This window comes from Ambystoma mexicanum, chromosome 1p (genome assembly GCF_040938575.1).
Source record: "Ambystoma mexicanum isolate Mex_15411 chromosome 1p, UKY_AmexF1_1, whole genome shotgun sequence".
In the NCBI taxonomy this organism is placed as follows: Eukaryota; Metazoa; Chordata; class Amphibia; order Caudata; family Ambystomatidae; genus Ambystoma; species Ambystoma mexicanum.
This window is the reverse complement of record NC_090921.1, coordinates 276,897,114-276,916,054: the sequence shown is the minus strand read 5'-3', so window position 1 is coordinate 276,916,054 and position 18,941 is coordinate 276,897,114. Positions and strand designations below refer to the sequence as shown.

General features: G+C 46.6%; 1 protein-coding gene and 1 long non-coding RNA gene across 9 annotated transcripts in view; one reads left to right on the top strand and one right to left on the bottom strand.

Annotated features, from left to right (window-relative positions):
• The window catches only part of LOC138568935 (uncharacterized), a 352,395-nt gene that overhangs the window by 132,066 nt on the left and 201,388 nt on the right, over positions 1-18,941 (top strand). The window lies entirely within an intron of this gene.
• The window catches only part of LOC138568884 (CTD small phosphatase-like protein 3), a 668,014-nt gene that overhangs the window by 486,876 nt on the left and 162,197 nt on the right, over positions 1-18,941 (bottom strand). The window contains exon 1 of one of the 8 annotated variants that reach the window (XM_069646672.1): positions 18,068-18,306. The exons of 5 other annotated variants lie outside the window; for them this stretch is intronic. In XM_069646672.1, coding sequence (XP_069502773.1) covers positions 18,068-18,153 — 86 coding nt within the window. In that variant the 5' untranslated portion in view covers positions 18,154-18,306. Of the gene's footprint in view, positions 1-18,067; positions 18,307-18,941 lie in introns of those variants that run through there. 2 more of the 8 variants (XM_069646668.1, XM_069646698.1) reach the window with 2 other exon arrangements.

Below are 18,941 nucleotides of genomic sequence, written 5' to 3'. Positions count from 1 at the left end.
TGCCCTACATTTGATTTTTCTTGTTCTCAAAGACTCCTAAGAACTTGTGCAAAGACTTTTCTATGTACTTACCTGAAGTGCTGCATCCTATATAAAGACTTTGGCCTATTGACTTTGGCTTAGCCTATTGAATTGAATGACTCTTCTCAGACCTATCTGAAAGTATTTGCCCTGCTTATGACCATTTGCATTTCTTGTGTTCTAATAACTTTTTGCCGTTTTCTTACTTTTTAAAGAGTATTCTGATTGCCAACAGTAAAGTATTAATATCCCCAGCACCCTTGTACTGAAGTCACCTGTGGGTGTAGGTTGCGTCTGTGGGCCATCCCAAAAGGACCTCGTATGATCCAGAAACTAGAGTGCACAGTATTGAAGTATATTTGTACGTTACTATTCTATTGCTCCCTTCTGGAGAAGGCTTTATAACTGACTGATAAATTATTAATTGTTTATGCAAGAAACCTTTAGTGTAAGACTATTTTAATACTGTAACTGAATCTTTGTCTAACTCCACTACAGCTCACATTTCCCCTCTTGAGATAAGCCTGGCTGCTAAACACGCTACCAAAACTGTATAGTACAAGCTTATACCAAAGGTTGGGTTGCCTATACCTGCAGTCATAGTTGTTTGTAGTGTTCCCAAAGGGTACTGTATTCAAAACTTGCCTAACAGAGACCAAACCTAGTTTCTTTTCCAAAGGAGCCCTACCAATGGCACTCTAACTCTCAGCCAACAGGAGCTCCAGACCCTGGCATAAAAGATGGGTGAATGCCAGCCTGAAAGTAGCAAAAGTTGCCTACAGACCAGTATTTGGTTGCCAACGAATAGAAAGCCTAACAGCCTTCTCCAAGACTGCGTAGCTCCCGAGCGGATGCAGTGCCTGCTACAGGTGACCATGCTGTACAGTTACCCATGCTTGGCAGTAGTAGCTCCACCCCCCTGGGAATTTGAGTGCTTTATCACAGGTCAGGTCACTTGCACTGCAAGGGAGGTGCTCCCTGCACCCACTGGCACTGCTAGTCATCAGACAGGACTGCTACTTGCTATCGAGAGTGCTTTCCACTTAGAGGTTTGTCCCACTGCTGGCCGGGCGTGCCCAGGTCACCTCACACTCCAACAATCACAACCAGGGGCAGCTCATTCTTCCCAGCTCAGCATCGGCCTGCTCGGGGCGGTTTGGCATTGTATGTGCTGTTGTTCCGACAATAAGCTCTCATGGCTAACATTAAAAACAAAGGAAGTACTGCCTAAGCAGAATGTTCTCTGGAACACTGATAGCCAATGTAGATTGGGAACAGGACGCACACTGACACATCCACAGACCTGGTCAGGGAGGATTATTTAAGATTGGGACAAAGAAATGAATTGCATGTGCCCCAAACAGAATAGTGGAAGCAGGAGTTTATGGTTGCTATTGCCTCTGCATGTTATCATAGTGAAGGAACTGGCTGCAGTTCCAACAATCAAGGTCCATTTAAGGAGAATATGCTCTGGCCAATAGCAGCCATTATGGATTGGGAACCTTGTTGGTATGGTACTTTACCCACACAAAAAAAGACTGTCAAGCATAGTCCATAGTAAGACAAATAAACAAAACGTAGTAGAGCACTATAGTGTAGTGCTTCCACGGTACTACCGCGTGGGCTCTCTGTGTGGGCACCCCTCAGCTGACTGTGTAGTATTCCAGGAGAGAACGGAGAGGCAAGGGCAGCCCGTTGGAGATGACAGGGAGCATGAGAAAGGGTGGTGGGGCTCTGTACCATATTCACTTATGAAATGACTTCTATGTATACCGTAACTAAGGCCTCCGTGTTCCCCTTCATTGCAAACAATGGCGACGAGGATGGGATATCTGGAACACACCGAGCCCCGCAGCCGCCTTACCGCATGAGATGCCGATAAGGTCCGGCATCAAGCAGTGAGCCCGGACTGATGGTAAGCCGCACTGCTCCTTTTGATCTCCCCTAATCTGTTGTGTGACCGTAAAGTGTCCAATCACTTCCCCTTGTACAGAGTCTGCCTGAAGGCGCACAACGCAATAACGTTCAAAGAATATTACCGTATTAGCCTTATTATATAGGAAGTGACTTTGCTCCACTCCCCAAACAGCGCCTGCCAGTGCGCGCACAGCATTGCAACTTTACCATATTAACCTAAATATGTGGGCACAACAAAAAAATTACCTCTACATCACTATTACGCCCTCATATGCCAGCCAGCATTACTGTACAGTACATATGGGGAGCAAAATTAAAATCTGAGGGCAACCTATAGCACCGCATGCTAGAACAATTAAACTGCAGCCCCAACAAGCAATACTCTCAACCACCCAGCACAGATAACACCACCATTACTTCAATCTCACCACTACAATGGCATTTGGTGGGGTTCCCCCACCAACCTTTGTTCTACCAGAGATGAGGGAACCCACAATTCCCTGCAAGAGATGATAAAATCATTTGAACACTACGGCAGTGTAATATGTGGAACTAATTACAGCATTGAAAGAAGGAAATCTCTGTTGCTACATTTTCTGGGTGCCTCAGGGCAAGATACATGTGAGGATCTACCAGATCTACTGGAAATTGAGGGTGAAAATGTCAATGAATATGAAAAAGCAGTCAAAAAGATGAGTAAACAAAAGAAATTAAGCACAATACCAGAACGGTACAAATTTGGAAAAAGAATATAAGAGGATGGTGAAAGTGTGGAGTAATATATATTACAAACCTAAGGAAGTTGGCCAGAACACACATTTTCAATAATCAGCACGATGAACGTCTCAGAGACCAATTCATGCTAGAGTGTAGCAGTGCAAAAGTCATTGAGAAACTATGGCTCTGAAGAGAACAACCCCACCCCCTCCGTTATGTCACCAAAGAAGTGGAACACAGAAAAGTGTGTAAAAGTCCTGGAGAACAGAATAAAAGATGTTGTACTGCAGCCTGCTAGCACACCCAAAACAAATGATGCCATTTCGACCCTCAATGAAGTATATACACGAGGAAGAAAACAGAGGAAAGAATGCAGAGGATGCAGGAACCCACATGGAGGAGACAGGAGAGGGAGAATGCCCTTTCGTGCAAGGGGAAGAAACAGTCCAAGGCAGAGTAGCCCAAGGAGATGTTTCAGATGTGATGGTGCGGATCATTGGGCAGATAACCTGGAATGTCTGGCTTTGAAGATCATATGCCGTAGAAGTTAAGGCAAAGATCACCTCGCAAGGTATTGCAGGACAAAAAAAACCTTCCACCAATTGGATTGGTAGCCATCCCAGCGAGGAAGAGGGTGATGCGTGCATTTAATGATAGTAGATGACTAAGAAGAAATAAGTCCCAGAGTCACTCTGCATATTGACAGAGTTTCAACATCCATGAGGATCGATTCAGGTGCTAAATATACACTCTTACCACAGAAGGAAGGGGAGAATGGGTCGCAACTATCTTAATGAAGTTGATATCAATCCTAGAGCATACAGAGGAGCCAACATGGAGTTAATTAGGTGGTTCTGGGCCACTTTAAAATTCAAAAGTAGAGAAGCCGAAGGAAATGTATAGGTAAAAAGAAAGGGAAAAACAGCCTTATTGAGTTGGACACGCCAAAGAAAGCTTAAAGTGAAATTAGACCCCAATGTATTGAAAATGCTAAAGACCGGGAGAAAATAATAGATGAAGTGTTCCAGGATAAAATAGGCTGGTTATGTGGTTTTGTGAATAAGATAAAGATGAAAAACAACTGTATACCGATGGCACAGAAGCTACGCAATGTTCCTTTATGAGAGAAGAAGTCAAAAGAGAACTAAAGAAATTAGAAGACCAAGACAACATACAGCATATAGATGCAGCGGAACGGGCATCACCTTTAGTTGTCTTACGGAAAATCTCAGGAAAAATCAGGATGTGTGTAGATATGAGAACTCAATAAATGCGTTGTCCCAGAGAGACACCAATTACCCAACATTCAAGAGATTAGATCAACTATAGGCCCTGCAAAACATTTTTCAACTTTAGATCTCACCTCGACCTATCATCAGGTAATATTACATGAAGAACCCAAGTGTTTGACAGCTTTTATTACTCATGGGGGGCTATTCCAATACAAACAAATGCTGGTCAGTCTGGTGGCAGCGGCCTCGGCATTCCGAGAAAGTAATGCACAGACTGTTTAATGAGGACGAAGGAATTGTAGGTTTTCAGGATGACATCTTAATTTATGCAGACAATTTCAAACTTTTCTAGGTAGGGTGGAGTATTACTCCAAATTCATTTGTGAGTTTACAAAAAACACACTGTATCCATGTGTGAACAAGTCAAAATAAAGAGCACATATGTGTGGAGTGGAGAATGTGAAGAGGAATTTAAATTCATTAAGAAAGCCTTGGCGAGAGCTCCTGTACTGCAAAACTTTAGAAGTGGCAGGAAGACAATCATAACGACGGACGCCAGAAATTTTGGCATAGACACCGTGGTGACACAAGAGGAAGGTGGGAAAGAGTTCCTCATAGCTTTTGCATCAAGATTATTGAAGGGATCTGAGAAGGCATATGCTACTATTGAAAAAGAAGTGCTTGCTAACTTTGTTTAGGGCACAAAAGGTTTAGATAAGGTCTCTGCACGAATCAGGAGATGGGGGTCTCAATCACAAGAATATAATTGTGTGGTCAAATATTTACCAGGACTGAAGAACTTTGCGGCGGATTTCTGGTCGAGGTTCACATCCACAGTGGAAGTGAGTGATGAAGAAACAGACCAAGAAGCAGTTTTGGAGATACCTTCTATACCTGTCCCGTAAGAAGAGTGGAAAGAATTGATCAGGACACAAGTTTAAGTATTCTGAAGCGAGAATTGCAAGACAACAATCCTCACAGTAAGAAAATATGAGAGGCTAGTGCTGTCGGCCTTCTGGAATGTGATAGATTATTATTATTTTTTTTAATTTTATTGATTTAGTCAAACAAAAACAATACAAACCAAACATGCAGTGCATATAGCAATAACACATTTGTATATTGCTTAATTTCAGTCACTGCTTCCCTTATCCCACGCCCCCCCCCCCCCATTAGAAGCCTATTCATTCCCACACTCTGTTCCTGCATCAGATCGCAGGGTCTCCCTTTCCGTGAGTTCTGTCAAATCTTGTATTGATCCAAACGATTCCGCTACTAGTAATTTCGAGGCCATTAGGGTTCCCGCCTCATCCTCTCCGACTACATTACTTGCCACTTGCCATACCATGGTTTCCGCTTCCGCCCATTTCTGCAACTCTTTCCACCAAACCTCCACCTGTGGTCTGTGACATGTCTTCCATCCCATGGCAATCCTTTTTGCAAGCACATATGCTAGGTCTTTCAATTTACTAACATGCTTTAGTTTCTGAGATCTGGGGAACCCCCCCCCAGCAAGCAGGCCCAGACTGTATCTATAGTAATCTTGACCCCCTTCTCCGCTAGTTTCTCTGCTACTTCACCCCAGAATCGTTCAATAACCGAGCATGACCAAAAAATGTGCACCATGCCAACCTTTTCTTCGTCGCATTTGGGACATGCCTGTCGCCCTGCATTTGCAAACCTTGATATACTCTGGGGTGTCAGATATGTCCTGTGCGTAATATATAGTTGTATCGGTTTTAATCTAGCATTCCTTGACACTTTCTTATGGTACCCCAGGGCGCGTTCCCTCATCCCGTCCTCTATCGGGGCCCCTACTTCCTCCTCCCAGCCTAACCTTAATTGCGTTAAGTCCTTCCCAACCATCTACATCATCATCTCATACAATCTGGAGATCTCGTGGCCCCCTTCCCCTATATCATATATTGTATCTATGGTAGCATCTGGCTCTTCTTCCAGAACCGTAACCCCATTTCTTCTCTTAGTCTTCCGAAATCTGCAATGGCCCCCTCCCACCAGATATCCCCCATAATAACTAGCCCAACCGATTCCCAGTGGTTCCCGATTATCATCCTCAGCTGCTTATCTCCCCCCGTCAGTGCAACTAGTGGTAACTGCGGGGAGCACGGGAATGGGTTCTCCATCCGGCATGCCCGGCACCACATCCTCCACCCAAGCATCATCATCTTCGGGCGCCCTTCCATTTCAGTCTCGGTCAGCCAGATCATCTCTTTCAAGTAAAATGGAGTGCAGTCATGTCCAAACAACCTAGATTCGGGGGTCTCTTCATCTGAGAGCCATTTGGCAACATACTGCAGTTGGCTCGCCACATAATAGACCTCATAATTAGGCAGTTTTATCCCTCCTTTTTCATAAAAGTTCTGTAACTTCCATAGTGCCACTCTATTTTGCGTGCCATGCCACAGGAAATCCCTACACATACGGTTCAATTTATTGAAAAACTTCTTGGGTATCAAGTATGGTATATTCCCAAAATAGTGCAGCTGCCTGGGCAAGACCACCATCTTTAGCATTGCCCCGCGTCCCATCATTGTTGGGGGGAGCTTCACCCAAAATTTCATACAATTCTCAGTTTTATTAATGGCTATCTCCGTTTTGTGCCTGTGCTCGTCTTCCACTGTATGGTACACGTCTATCCCAAGATAACGGAAAGTGCTGACCGCCCATGGTATTTGCAACACTGGTAACTGTCCCACTGCAATACCCCTATAGCTGCCTAACGGGAAAATGCTAGATTTTTGAGGATTCACCGATACACCAGACAACCCTGCATATCTTTCCATCACTTCCAAGATGGATTGGAGATTTTCCTCTTGGTGTGCCTCAAGTACAATAGCAAGTTATCAGCATATAAGGAGATCAAGTGTCGTTCCCCACCCACCGAGATGCCTATAGTATCATATTGTTGTCTAAGGTATATTGCTAGGGGTTCCAGGGCTAGTATATAGAGCATTGGGGACCATGGCCATCCCCGTCTGGTGCCTCAATGGAGTTGCCATCTTTCAGATATCACTGTTCCTGTTCCAACTCTGGCTAGCGGTTCACTATATAACATCCTCGCCCACTGTATGTATCCAGGCCCCATTCCATAGCCTGCCAGCAGCCATGGCCACTTAACCGAATCAAAGGCCTTCACTGCATCCAAGGACACGATTGCCATTTCACCCTCGTTCTCACTTCCCAGTTCAACAACCCGTTGGAGACGTCTGATTACGAGTTATATTCCTATTCGGGACATAGCCGGTCTGGTTGGGATGAATTAGTTTGCCTATGACTCTACGCAGTCTGTTTGCCAAGACAGCCGTCAATATCTTACTGTCCTGGTTCAACATCGATAAAGGTCTGTAGGAGCCACAGATATGCCCAGGCTTATTGGGCTTGGGAAGCGGTATAATAATCGCTTCTCTGAGCGACTCTGGCAGCCGTCCTTGAACGCTTCGTTTAGCATTTCTAACATGGGGAAGCACTTCTTTATATACTTTATAAAATTTGCTTGGGAACCCGTCAGCTTACCACCTCTGCTAACTCCTCCAAAGTAATCAGTGTGTCCAGCTCCTCTCTTTCCTCAGCGCTTATCTTTGGCAACCCTATATCCTACAGTGTTTCTGTTATCGTCTCATGGCTATTTCCTCCCTCATCCCAATATAGTAATCTATAATAATCTACAAACTCTTGATGGACTCCCTCTAGGGTATCCGCTACACTACCATCATCTCTCGTTATTGTTCTAATTGTGTGTCTGGGGGTTTCGTTTTTGTATAACCATGCCAAAAGACTTCCTGGCTTATCCCCTCCCGCATGCTCCCTCCCGCATGCTGTCTCTCTATATATTTTTTATAATTGAGGTTACACAGTCTTTCCCAGTACCCCGCGCACTTTTGCTGCAGTTTAAGTATCAGCTCCATGTCTCTCTCTGTGTTACTTCCTCCTCCTAATGCCTTTTCCAGTTCCCTTTCTGTTTCTTGTAGTTCAGCCAAGATCCCATCTTGCAGGCCTTTAGATTTAGCAATGGCCATGCCTCTCATAACAACCTTGAAGGCCTCCCACAATGTGCCCGCCGGGTCCACACTACCAGTATTCGTATCGACTCCTCTCTCATATCCTCCCTAAAAAAGACATCCTTCAGTGCTTCCGCCCAGAGGTGCCATGTCAGAATCCGTGCTCTCGGAGGGCAGTATTGCCATCCGAGGATCAAGGGCGAGTGGTCCGAAAGGACCCTCGCTTTACATTCCACCTGTGTACTCTCTGTGACCACCTCCGATGTAGCGAAGACATAGTCCAGCCTCGTATGCAACCGCTGCGGGGCGGAATAATGCAAATATTGCCTTTCTTGGGGGCATCTCATCCTCCACACATCTTCCAGACCAAAGTCGTCTAACAATGCCTGTAACGCTTTAGCAGCTGGGGCAGACCTATCCACCTTTTCATCTGATCTATCCACCCTAGGGTTCAATACGCAGTTAAAGTCCCCTCCCAGATCACCACACTTCCCATACACATGCTTAGGTTAGTACACAAAGTTCTGAAATATGCAGCCGTGTTATGATTGGGGCAAATGCATTTACAAAGCTTACTTCCCTATTCTCTACTAATCCTTATTATGACCAACCTCCCATCCATCTCCGCCCTTTCCTGCAACAGCTGAAATGGGACATGCGGTGCCACCCAGATGAGCACTCTCCTAGCATAAGCAGAATATGACGAGCCTGCCACAACCCCTTTCCATTTCTTAGCCACCATCTCCATCTTTTCTTTCGTCAGGTGAGTCTCCTGCAGCATTGCAATATCTATCTTTTGTCTTCGCAAGTACAACATGACCTTGTTCCTCTTTAAGTAACTATTGAGTCCCCTAACATTCCACGTAATTACTTTAAGGTCCCCAGTGGCCTATTAGAGTTCCCCCTCCACTCCCACCAGTGCAGTCCAGCTACAACTTCCATCGCAATCTATATAGGCTCATACCCCACTTCAAACTTCCCCTAACTACAAACAACCCAAACACCCATACCTCTCTCCCTCCCACTTCTCTTCCCCAACTTTACCCCCCCAAACTGTTGCCCAGCTCCATCCCTTGATCGGAGGCACCCCCGCATCTAGCTCTTTCTGGCAATAGCCTGTACTCAAAACACAGCAGGGTGAGGTCGCCCTAATGGCTATCCTTCTACTATTTACTTGGGGGGTAAGGAGCCTGTGTTCTGCTGCTATTTGCTTCGATTCAACCACATGCTGCTATCAATTTACTTGTGTGTCCGATACTCTATATTCCAGTCCGTTACACATCAACAAACTCAAGGATATCATAACCTGGCTCCAACACCGCCCATCTCTACCCGACTATCAGTGACTTCCAAGTCTCTACTGGGATACCCATCAGTGTGATATACCAATATATATAGTACGTATCAGTCACTTATCTTGCTCCTCTTGGGCTCATTCCGTATCTCGTTCCGGGCAGCCCTGAAGGTTCAACCATGTAGTAGCTTCCTCCGGTGTATCAAAAAAGAACATTCTACTTTTGTGAAACACTATCAATCTTGCAGGATACAGAAGCATATATTTGATGCCGGCCATGCGCAGTTTTCTCTTCACCGCCACATAGCTACATCTTTGCCGCTGGGCCAGCATTGTATAATCGGGATACGCTGTAATAGTAGTCGAAGCTCTCTCGATTGTTCCCCCTTTTCTGAAGTACTCCAGGATTTTTTCGCGATCTTCATAGTTCAAAATCTTGTCAATTATTGCGCGGGCTCTAGGCTTCAGCTTTCTCATGAGGGCTCTATGCGCTCGCTCCACTGTGAATCCTTATGAGAGTTTCTCTGCCTCCATTTCCTGGAGGATCATATTCTCCACATAATCCGTGGCGTCCTGGCCTTCCTCTCCCTCCGGTAGGCCAACCACACGAATGTTATTCCGTCTTGCTCTCCCTTCGGCTTCCTCCGCACGATTCTCCAGGTTAGCCACTTGCTGCTTTAGTACGTGTACTCACTTTTGCGTTCTCAGTGCTGGTATCCGTGTTGGTTTTGACCGCACTTTCCAAGTTGCTTGTTCTATCTGCCAGCGCCCTGACATCTTGTCGCAGCAGGTTGACATCTATCCCCACTGTGTCTATTTTGGCCTCCAAGGAAGTCCGAAGGTCTGCCATTGCTACCCCCCCCATGAGTCTCCTAGTTCTGCTATGGCCGTTAGTATCTGGTGGTTTTCGATCCCCCGAGGGCTTTCCGTGGGTGCAGTAGCGCCAATGTGCGTCGATGCCGCTGGAGACTGCTGTCTCTTAGCAAAAGCGTCCATCGTAGGTTGTTTGCTTTTGGCCTTCACCACTCTCCCCGCCATCTTGTGATCCAGCTCAAGTGTCCAAGGCTACTTTGTTCTTGGTGTGGCAATTCTAGTACTGTTCTGCCGTAACGTCAGTGGGTTACTCCTGGCCCGGGCTGTGATCTTGATATGCTCAGCGTGGACCCGAGTGCACCGAGCTATGGCTTCAGGTGGGTTGTGTCCTCCCACGTTCTCCGTTGGTCTTACAGCCTCCTGTAGATTGTATCCTCAGGGATAGTGCGGCGGTGGAGCCCCTAAGGCTTATAGATCTGCCCGAGCGAGAAGGACTTTTCTTTCCCTTGGCATCTGGCACTTTGTCCAGTCAGCTCTATGATATAGTTCTGGCTGTAAGAGGTGCTCAATTGGCACCTCCACTGGCTAGTGGCCGCCACAGTCCGTGCTTAACCACAAATTCCAGGTCTCATATGTACTTGTGAGTGGGGGTAATTCGGTGAGCCGCCCCAGTGATTCTGTGCAAGAGCTGTTCCTTCGTTACTTTAACTGTGCAGTATGACCGTGCTTAAACCCTCGTTCTGTGTAGGCGTGCAGCTCGTGATTGTCGGGATTCCTCTTAGATGGAACCCACACTGTGCAGCTCACTTGAAACCCACACCGACCAATTTATCGTTCAACAATTGTTCCAACAGCTGCGCTCTGCCTGGCAACCCTCAGCAGGTGGATGCAGCCGCAGGCCCGGGGCTCACGCCATTCTAAAGGGGTTCTCCCCAGTAGCAGCTCCTGTGCCCATCCATTATCTGCCTCGAGTGCCTTCCGTCGTAATCCAACCGATGGACATTATTTTGTGCACAGGGCAAGGGGCGCCTTATCATGGGGCCCGTACCTTTTCGCATCCACTTGCGTGTTGGCAGCGCTTCATTTTGGCCGCTGTTCGTCCGACCTCCCCTTCCACGCAGGGGAAGTGCCCGGCAAGCTACACCGAACTCTTACGATTCCTTATATTGCCAGTACGTATTTGAGGCAGCAAGCCTCTATGTCCGCACGCACGGGTGCGTTCATATGTCAATAGTGCACTTGATATGCGATCGTGGAACCATCGGTCCCGGTAGCTGCTCTTCTCTCATATCCTCTGTGCTCTTCAGCTCCCCTCGCGAGCCTCTTTATGTAGAGGCACCCCCTTCCGCAACCGGGGGGGGGGGGAACCACGCGGGCTCTAGATGCCAACCCCCACCTCTTCTCACACGCAGCCTCAGCGCTCACGTCCTGAGCTCACCAGTCTCACTAAGCCCCACACAGTGGCTCCGCGACCTCGCTGATAGTCCCCGCTCACCGTTACAGGCGCGCAGATTCACCCGACCTCCACGGGACAGTGTCCCCTCATCCGCATCGCGTTCGGGTTTGCAACATTGTTTCTACTGCTACGGCCGAACTTCCTTTGTTGTCCGCCATCTTGGATTCTTTGTTGCGGAGCTACCGAATGCTTTCAAGTCAATTTCTCTTCTGTTGCCCAGGCGATTCCTCTAGTTTTTATAGTTATGACCGAGGACCCATTCACACATCCGTGTCTCCAGTCCTGCAGCTACTCGCCAGTTATTAGTGCATGTGCTCACGAACTTATATCCCAGAAATACTGTGGGAAAAGTTGGGAATAGATGTGCTAGGTCCTGTGTGGAGTAATGGTATATAATCCTACCTGGTTGTAATTGATCTGCTCACCAGGTGGGTGGAAGTTGTGATTGAACCAACTTTAACAGTGAAGACTGTTTTTTAATTCTTGGAGGAAATTTGTGAGGGTTAGCCCAAGATTATAGTTACTGACAATGGATCCCAATTTAGGTCTAAATAGGTGGGACAGTATTGTTGTAAGAACTCTATTGAACACAGAAAAAGCGCTATTTATCATCCCCAAACCAACGGAGTGGTAGAACGCTTTAATAAAGTTCTCAAAGAAGCCATCAGGTGGACTTGGCCAATGGGTAGGATTGGAAGGAGGCAGTCAGTTTCCCTTTTAAAAAAAATACATTTAAAACACATTTTTTAAATTTGTATGTTCCACATATACATTGCACACAACAGAACAAAGAAGAAATCATGTAAAATCACATTGGAGGCAGTGAGAGTTGTCGTTGTTGCTAATAGATTCACCCTGCATTGTACAAAAGGTGTTTCTCCTTTTGAATTTAGCAGGGGGAGGAAGGCCAACACAAAATGAGTGCTTGGATTGTGCAAGACAACTGATTTAGGGAACAAATTGGAAGGTGTGGTTACAAACACCAGAACCTGCCAAATGATGGTATTGGTGTGAGAAAGAGTAATGTTCTCCCTCTGGTAGGCGACATGGTGAGAATCAAATTACCTCCTGCCCTCAGAGATGGGTGTTGCAGGTGGTCCAAGCCTGACAAAGTGAGAGAGGTTTTTAAACATGCAATACAATTGGATGATGGGAGAGTATGGAACATGGAGAGTGTCCCTTGTGAGGCAAACTGGTAGGAGAGAGATGAGGAGAATGTTGCTAGCAAAAATGAGAGAGTTGGTAAAGTTGGCGAGAATGCAAAGATGGGAATGGTGGTATCCTGAGACAGCGAATTTTCCTTGCCTAGCCATACACATGTGGGCTCCTTCCGTTCGAGGTCAGGGAGATCCTGTCAGAGGCCCAAGCATCTGGAGGAGTATGTGTAGAAGGAAGACCGCAAAGGACTCTACTGTGCTCCAGTTTCTGTATGGACTGAGAAACTGAGCAAAGAGGGGGGATGTGTAGTGTAGTGCTTCTACGGCACCACAGCGTGGGAACTCTGTGCGTGCCTGCCTCAGTTGACGGCAAAGGATTCCAGGAGAGAATGGAGGGGGCAAGCAGAGATAGTTGGAGACGACAGGGACGAGAAAGACTTTTAGGGCTCTGTACCATATTCACTTATTAAATTACTTATATGTATACTGTAACTAAGGCCTCTGTGTTCCCCTCCATTACAAGCACTAACAGTAAAAACACATCAACATACCAATCAGCAGGGACTGCATGTGGGCTGCTGTCCAGATTGCAGTACGAGGCCTTGTCCATTCTATGGCTGTATTTGGGCTAGCCTCCTCTACTCTGTGGGACGCAGGCTGGCCATCTATATTAGGTGGGTGGAGGTTGACCAATGATGAATGTCAACCAGGTGCAGGAGCCTAAGTGTCCTATTTTGTCCTATTTTGTCACTAGGTGCCATTTAGCTCTGATGCATCAGACCCTGGTTGGCTGGACTCCAACCCAGAGCTAACTGCGACTCCCCATCCCAAATGATGCCATACAAATATACCAGTGTGACAGTAACAAATGGTTGGAGTATGCGTACATAGGAGCATACTCCAACCATCCTAGAAGACCCATAAACTTTAATAGTTCATATAAGACAGACAAAAAGCTATAGTTGGAAATGCAATGGTAGCTCCTACTGGATGTGTGTGCGGGGGGGATGGATTACAGATACAGAAGCTGCCCTTTTTGCTCCTGTTCATCAGGCCTTTATTCCAATTGCTATGACATGTGGATGGTGAGTTTTCTATCCCTTTGGTCTGGCCGCATGTCCATGAGCTAATCGCTTGACACAGCTCTTGTAGATGAAAGCCTGCAGTGCACTACTTTCCCACTGCTCCTGAGAACTCAGCGCTGCAAGCAGCACCGGGTGTAGAGAAGAGCCTAGGATAGGCCAGCACCAACTGGTGCAGTTAGAGCCCTGAAGAGCAGCACGAGACTGCCGGGCTTGACGATGTGACCATTGGTGGAAACCATCTTACCTGGTTAAAACTCCCGTATACTCTTGCAGAGGGCAGGCTACGGGTGGTTCTAAATCGCAGGAGTGACCATAAACTAAACTAATAGTACAGTGTACCAGTGGGACAGACCTCCGCGGACTGTAGAGCCATAATCGGGCACGGGCTAATCCTTCCAATATAATAGTGAAATAGCATTTTATAATGTATGTGGACACATGTTTTACAGACTGAAGGATGAAGCTATTGTTGCAAACATTGACTTTGCGGTACACCAGGACTTCCTTTCAAGAAGTGGGGCAGGACGTCGCCAACTAGGTGTTTGTCACACAACACTCACTCACTTTACCTACCTTCAACACGCCCGTTTCAAGCACATTGACCTAACAGGCAGGTAGTGTCTGCAGGCAGTCATTTATGACCGCCACCTGAGGTGTAGCACTCCTCAGTGTAGGAAGCGCTTTTCTGACCAAACCATCTTTCGAGCAGACTGGGTGCATGCTATGCAAAAAGAGGTTTTTCAATAGTGAAAAATGCATCAAAGTACCAAGCAACAGGGAAACACCATGCTTTTAAAAGGATCATCCACAAATCTCCCAAACTGGTCTCCACTCCCTCCTACAAAATGGCTACCATTATTATCACCTTTCAGCGAGGTGAGCATCAGACTGGTATCAGCGCCGCTCTCCATTACGCACCCTCAAGAGCTTTGGTGTGACATTGAAATACATTGCATCCCAATACAGTCAATGACAAAGTGACTGATATCTATGTCCTGCAGTCCAAACCAGGGGCTCACATGAACCCTAAATCTCTTATTAGGTCCCAACTTATACTTGAATAACGGTTGTGCAAAGGTAGGGATTTCTAAACTGACCATTCATGTCCAATATGTCCATGCAATTATATGCCCAGCCCACTCAAATTAAAAGATGACAAAGGCCTCAGCAGAAAGAAACTGCCAGAGATGACTACCGGCTCCAAACACCACAGGCCCAGCCAACGGACCCACCTGGCTGTGGCCGTCAACAGCACATCACTTCTCTCGCACTTTTCCTGCCTCCTCCCACTAACTAACCCTCCCTTCCTCTTTCAGAGCCGACAGTGTGCCAGAGGACCACTCCGGTGGTGATAGTGTGCGGTACAAATGTCCATTAACAGAGATGAAAAAAAGCCCACAAGAATTAAACTGAAGAGCGCGAAAGAAAAGCATAAAGGGGGGAGTACTAGCGAGAGAGCTGCAATGACAAAGAAACAAAAATAAATCCCAAAAAGAGGGCCAGACAGAGCACACTAAAGGATGTCCAATACATCCTGTGCTGCACAGGCAGGAGGGGAAGACAAAAAACATCTGGGGTGAAGTGCTGTACTCTGGAGCTCTCAGCCAGAGGACGGGCACACTCTGCCAGCCTTCAGACGGTGAAATTTCCAGCTCCAGACTCACTCAGGCCAGAGGCCTCCACCTCCATGCCATTTCCAAAGTCCTCAAATCTAGGGGAGGACACCATCTTGAGAATAGCAAGTGCAAATCCATGAACAGAGAAACTAGAAGAAAGCTGTGCCACCGTTCATGGCTGCCTCAGTCCAAAAGAGACAGGACCGATTTGAGAGGTGGTTGTCATTTTGGGACGCATACTCCTACGCTCCACAAGGTCAAAGTGGGTTACTGATCCAGTGAGTTGCAACCAAAAGCAAAGGAATGGAGAAACCTAGAGCTAGAAAAGAAAAGAAGCAGTGCGTCAGCTCAGCCACCGAAGATGCACAGAACCAAGACCAGAACCGCACAAACCGGTTAATTACTAGGTTGCACTGGTGGGCCCATGATGCTGCCAGAGTGCACGTGTTCCAAAGAAAGACTTGCAAGTAAGACTTATAACAGAGTGTTGGGGGGCGGCGGGGGCTTGCACTGGTATAACACAGACTACAGATTTAACCACGTTATAACGTTGACCATCATTGCTTTTTTCATGACGTCAGCCTCATTCCAATACACTTGCGTTAGAACTTAACCCACCTCCAGTTCTTGAGCGACCCTGTTCCCTTTATTTGAAAAATGCAAAACCAGGCTTCGGGAAGGCACGCGTCATAGGGAAGGATTTGGCCGTTACCCTGGCACTGCTGTGTTCTCCATCTTTATACACTGAGTTTATACGGTTCGGGGAGTGAAGGCTGGGCGCCAAAGACCAACCTGGCAGATTACAGGCTGAAAAGGCAGCATCCACGAGGTTGGCATTTTGTGCCCACCCCACTCCCGGTCTTTTGGGGGAGTGGGTTCCCCCACAACCAGGCTGTTACGAAGCCCACACACCAGTTCCCGCTGAACCCACTTGCCTGCTGCGCTCCAGCACCCTTGTCCAGCTCCCATCTAGGCTGCGCCCCCCAACACACCTACACATGGGAGGAAGCCTTTTGTGTGCAGCCTTTCCATGAGAACTGTTTATTCACTATTACACTGATGGATATATTCAGCGATTTGTCCCCCCCCCCCCCGCCTTCACTCATTCTCGGATGCCCAGGTAATGCCCACGTCCATAGGAAGTCCATAAGCTCGGGGCCTTTATAAAGCATGCTCTCTTCCACTCCCAGGAGTCAGTCTGCCAGACCACCTCTAATCTCCCCACTACTCAAAGTCCCACGGCCTCCGTCTCTCCCCAGTCAGGTCAACAAATGGTTAGTTTTGCTGCTCCTCTCCACATTGGTCTGCCTTGTTCTTCTCGCCCAGCAATTTTGAGCCCCCACATCTATCTGGGATCAGAAACCAGAATTCTGTTGTGAGGCCTCTGAAGCAACGGTCATGATGGGCGCCTCCCAGATCACTTTCAGAACATCATGGATCACAGATATTTCTGACACCCGAGAGACGTACACCAGCTTTGGGTCAATTTGGTGGCTCCTTTATACCTGCGGAATTCATGCACTGCAGAAGGAAATCTCCAGGGGCCAACCATACTGTCCCCTACCACCACCCTGACAATCGTTTGGTGCCACTGCTGTCGAGAGATTAAATTCAACTCCATGTAGCCATCATGATCAAGCAAAACCAACCACCTTCTCATGATCGGTCTAGAGCTTTGTGAAACTACATTCAGCCATAGTAGGATTGTTGCTGACTGCAAGACCAACAACACCAGAATTAAACTACACCATCCATCCTGGACAAATTATCGCAGTGCCAGTGATCAAAACCTGGGAGCTGAAGAGTCTTTTGGTTTGGCATCACAATGCATTTTTGAGCTTGAGCTACTTCATACTATCACAAATGGAGATTGCTTCCAATATTACTGTACAAGCTGTGGCAGTTACTTTAAATGCTCCTTTGTTCTCCAACAAAAAACATGAATTATACTATTGAATAAATATATATCAAACAAACATTCTTACAATGTGTGATTCAGAACCAACATCTAGTGCATCCCACATTGCTTTCAAAACTATGAATGTTCCTTTATGAAGCGGCCCATTAGAAAGGGAAAAACATCAATAGCATAAGATTATATTAACCCTTTCTATCACAGTCGTCTATGTAGGTTTACTGGGTGCTGGCAAGTGGATGACGGCCACAGTGCATCTAATTTGCTGGTGCCACAAAGGTGTCTCATTGTGGCCATGAGGTGTCCTGTTATGGCAGTGAAGCCCATGTTTCGTGAGGTCAGATGACTGGGCAAAAGGTGGTGATCTGCATCTGACTAATTGAATGTGGACTGGATCCATTGACAACACCTGCCAAGAGTCAACATTTTGATGAACAGGTGTGTGTAATAGACCGGGGCAGAAGCTCTGCCAAAGAAGCTCTTCTTGAGGGGCTGCTCTTTTGGGATCTGTGGTAGACACTGTTTATGAACAATGCCCCCAGCTATACCCATTTTGTGTGTGATAGAGTAACTCAAATCCGAATATGTGACCACCATTGTAAGTCCCCCTACAGAAAATGCAAAGTGTGCTACTGTTCACCCCCTACAGCAGTCATTTCTCTTGGGAACCAGATCTGAGGAGACACAACCAATGCCTGGACCCATGTGACCGGGTTAAATGGGTGAGCTGAAGGACTAGAGATCTCCCAGTCCAAGCAGATGTTCACCACAAAGGTTGACCCTAGCGATAGCACAATGGACCCACAGGAGTGTCACATATGTCACCTCTGAACCCCTTTTCTGTTCATCTCTAGGTCCTCTGTTGTTCCTTGGAGAGCAGATGTGGTGGTGTCCGATCCTTCACTGCTCATAGGTAAATAAACATACAAAACAAAAGAAGAGGGGCCCCCAGAAACCTGGTGAGAGGTGCGGCTGATGTAGGGAGCAGAAGGTAGAGTCCGAGCAGTAAAAAAAAAGGCAGCAGCAGATCCTGTCCTCTGGCCTTATGTATAGGATGGCTTCCTGTGAGGCCACTCATTGTGCTTTGTGATGATGAGGTTGCCTAGCTGCAGAGAAGTCACAAAGATGTTTAGCATAATGCTAGCATCCATGCCATGATGTCAAATAGCTTCACAATATGGTGGACCATTTGTAAAGGCAGAACAAGAACGTGTGCATCATCCAGTTTAAAAGGGCCTGGCGGGTCATCCTCTCAGCGAACCCGAATTTCAGCATTGCTATGGGGTTTTGTTTTTACATCTACAGCGCACTTCAATTTAAAACAAATTTCTTTTTAGGAATGTTGGTAACTATTTTTACAGTGCCCAAAATTTGCATGCAAGATCGAGTTTACATCAGTGGCTTTGCAATAAATTGTCCTTTCCAAATGGTTATCATCTTGTACCTAAAGTTTAAAAGGTTCTGCAACAAGATTATGTGTATTGCTGCATGTAGTTTGAAATTAACTTTGAGTTAAGCCTTGTAAGAGTTCTCCAGGGTTTAGAGCAGCCATCTGATAATTGATTATTATCAGTGTAGTTTCCCCATAAAACGTGCTAAATATAATCTTCTGGTGTTTTGCCAAGCATTCATAATTCCGACATGTGCCATGAAAACACCTGTAAAGGGCCAGCATACATGGTTCCAGCCCACTTCTACA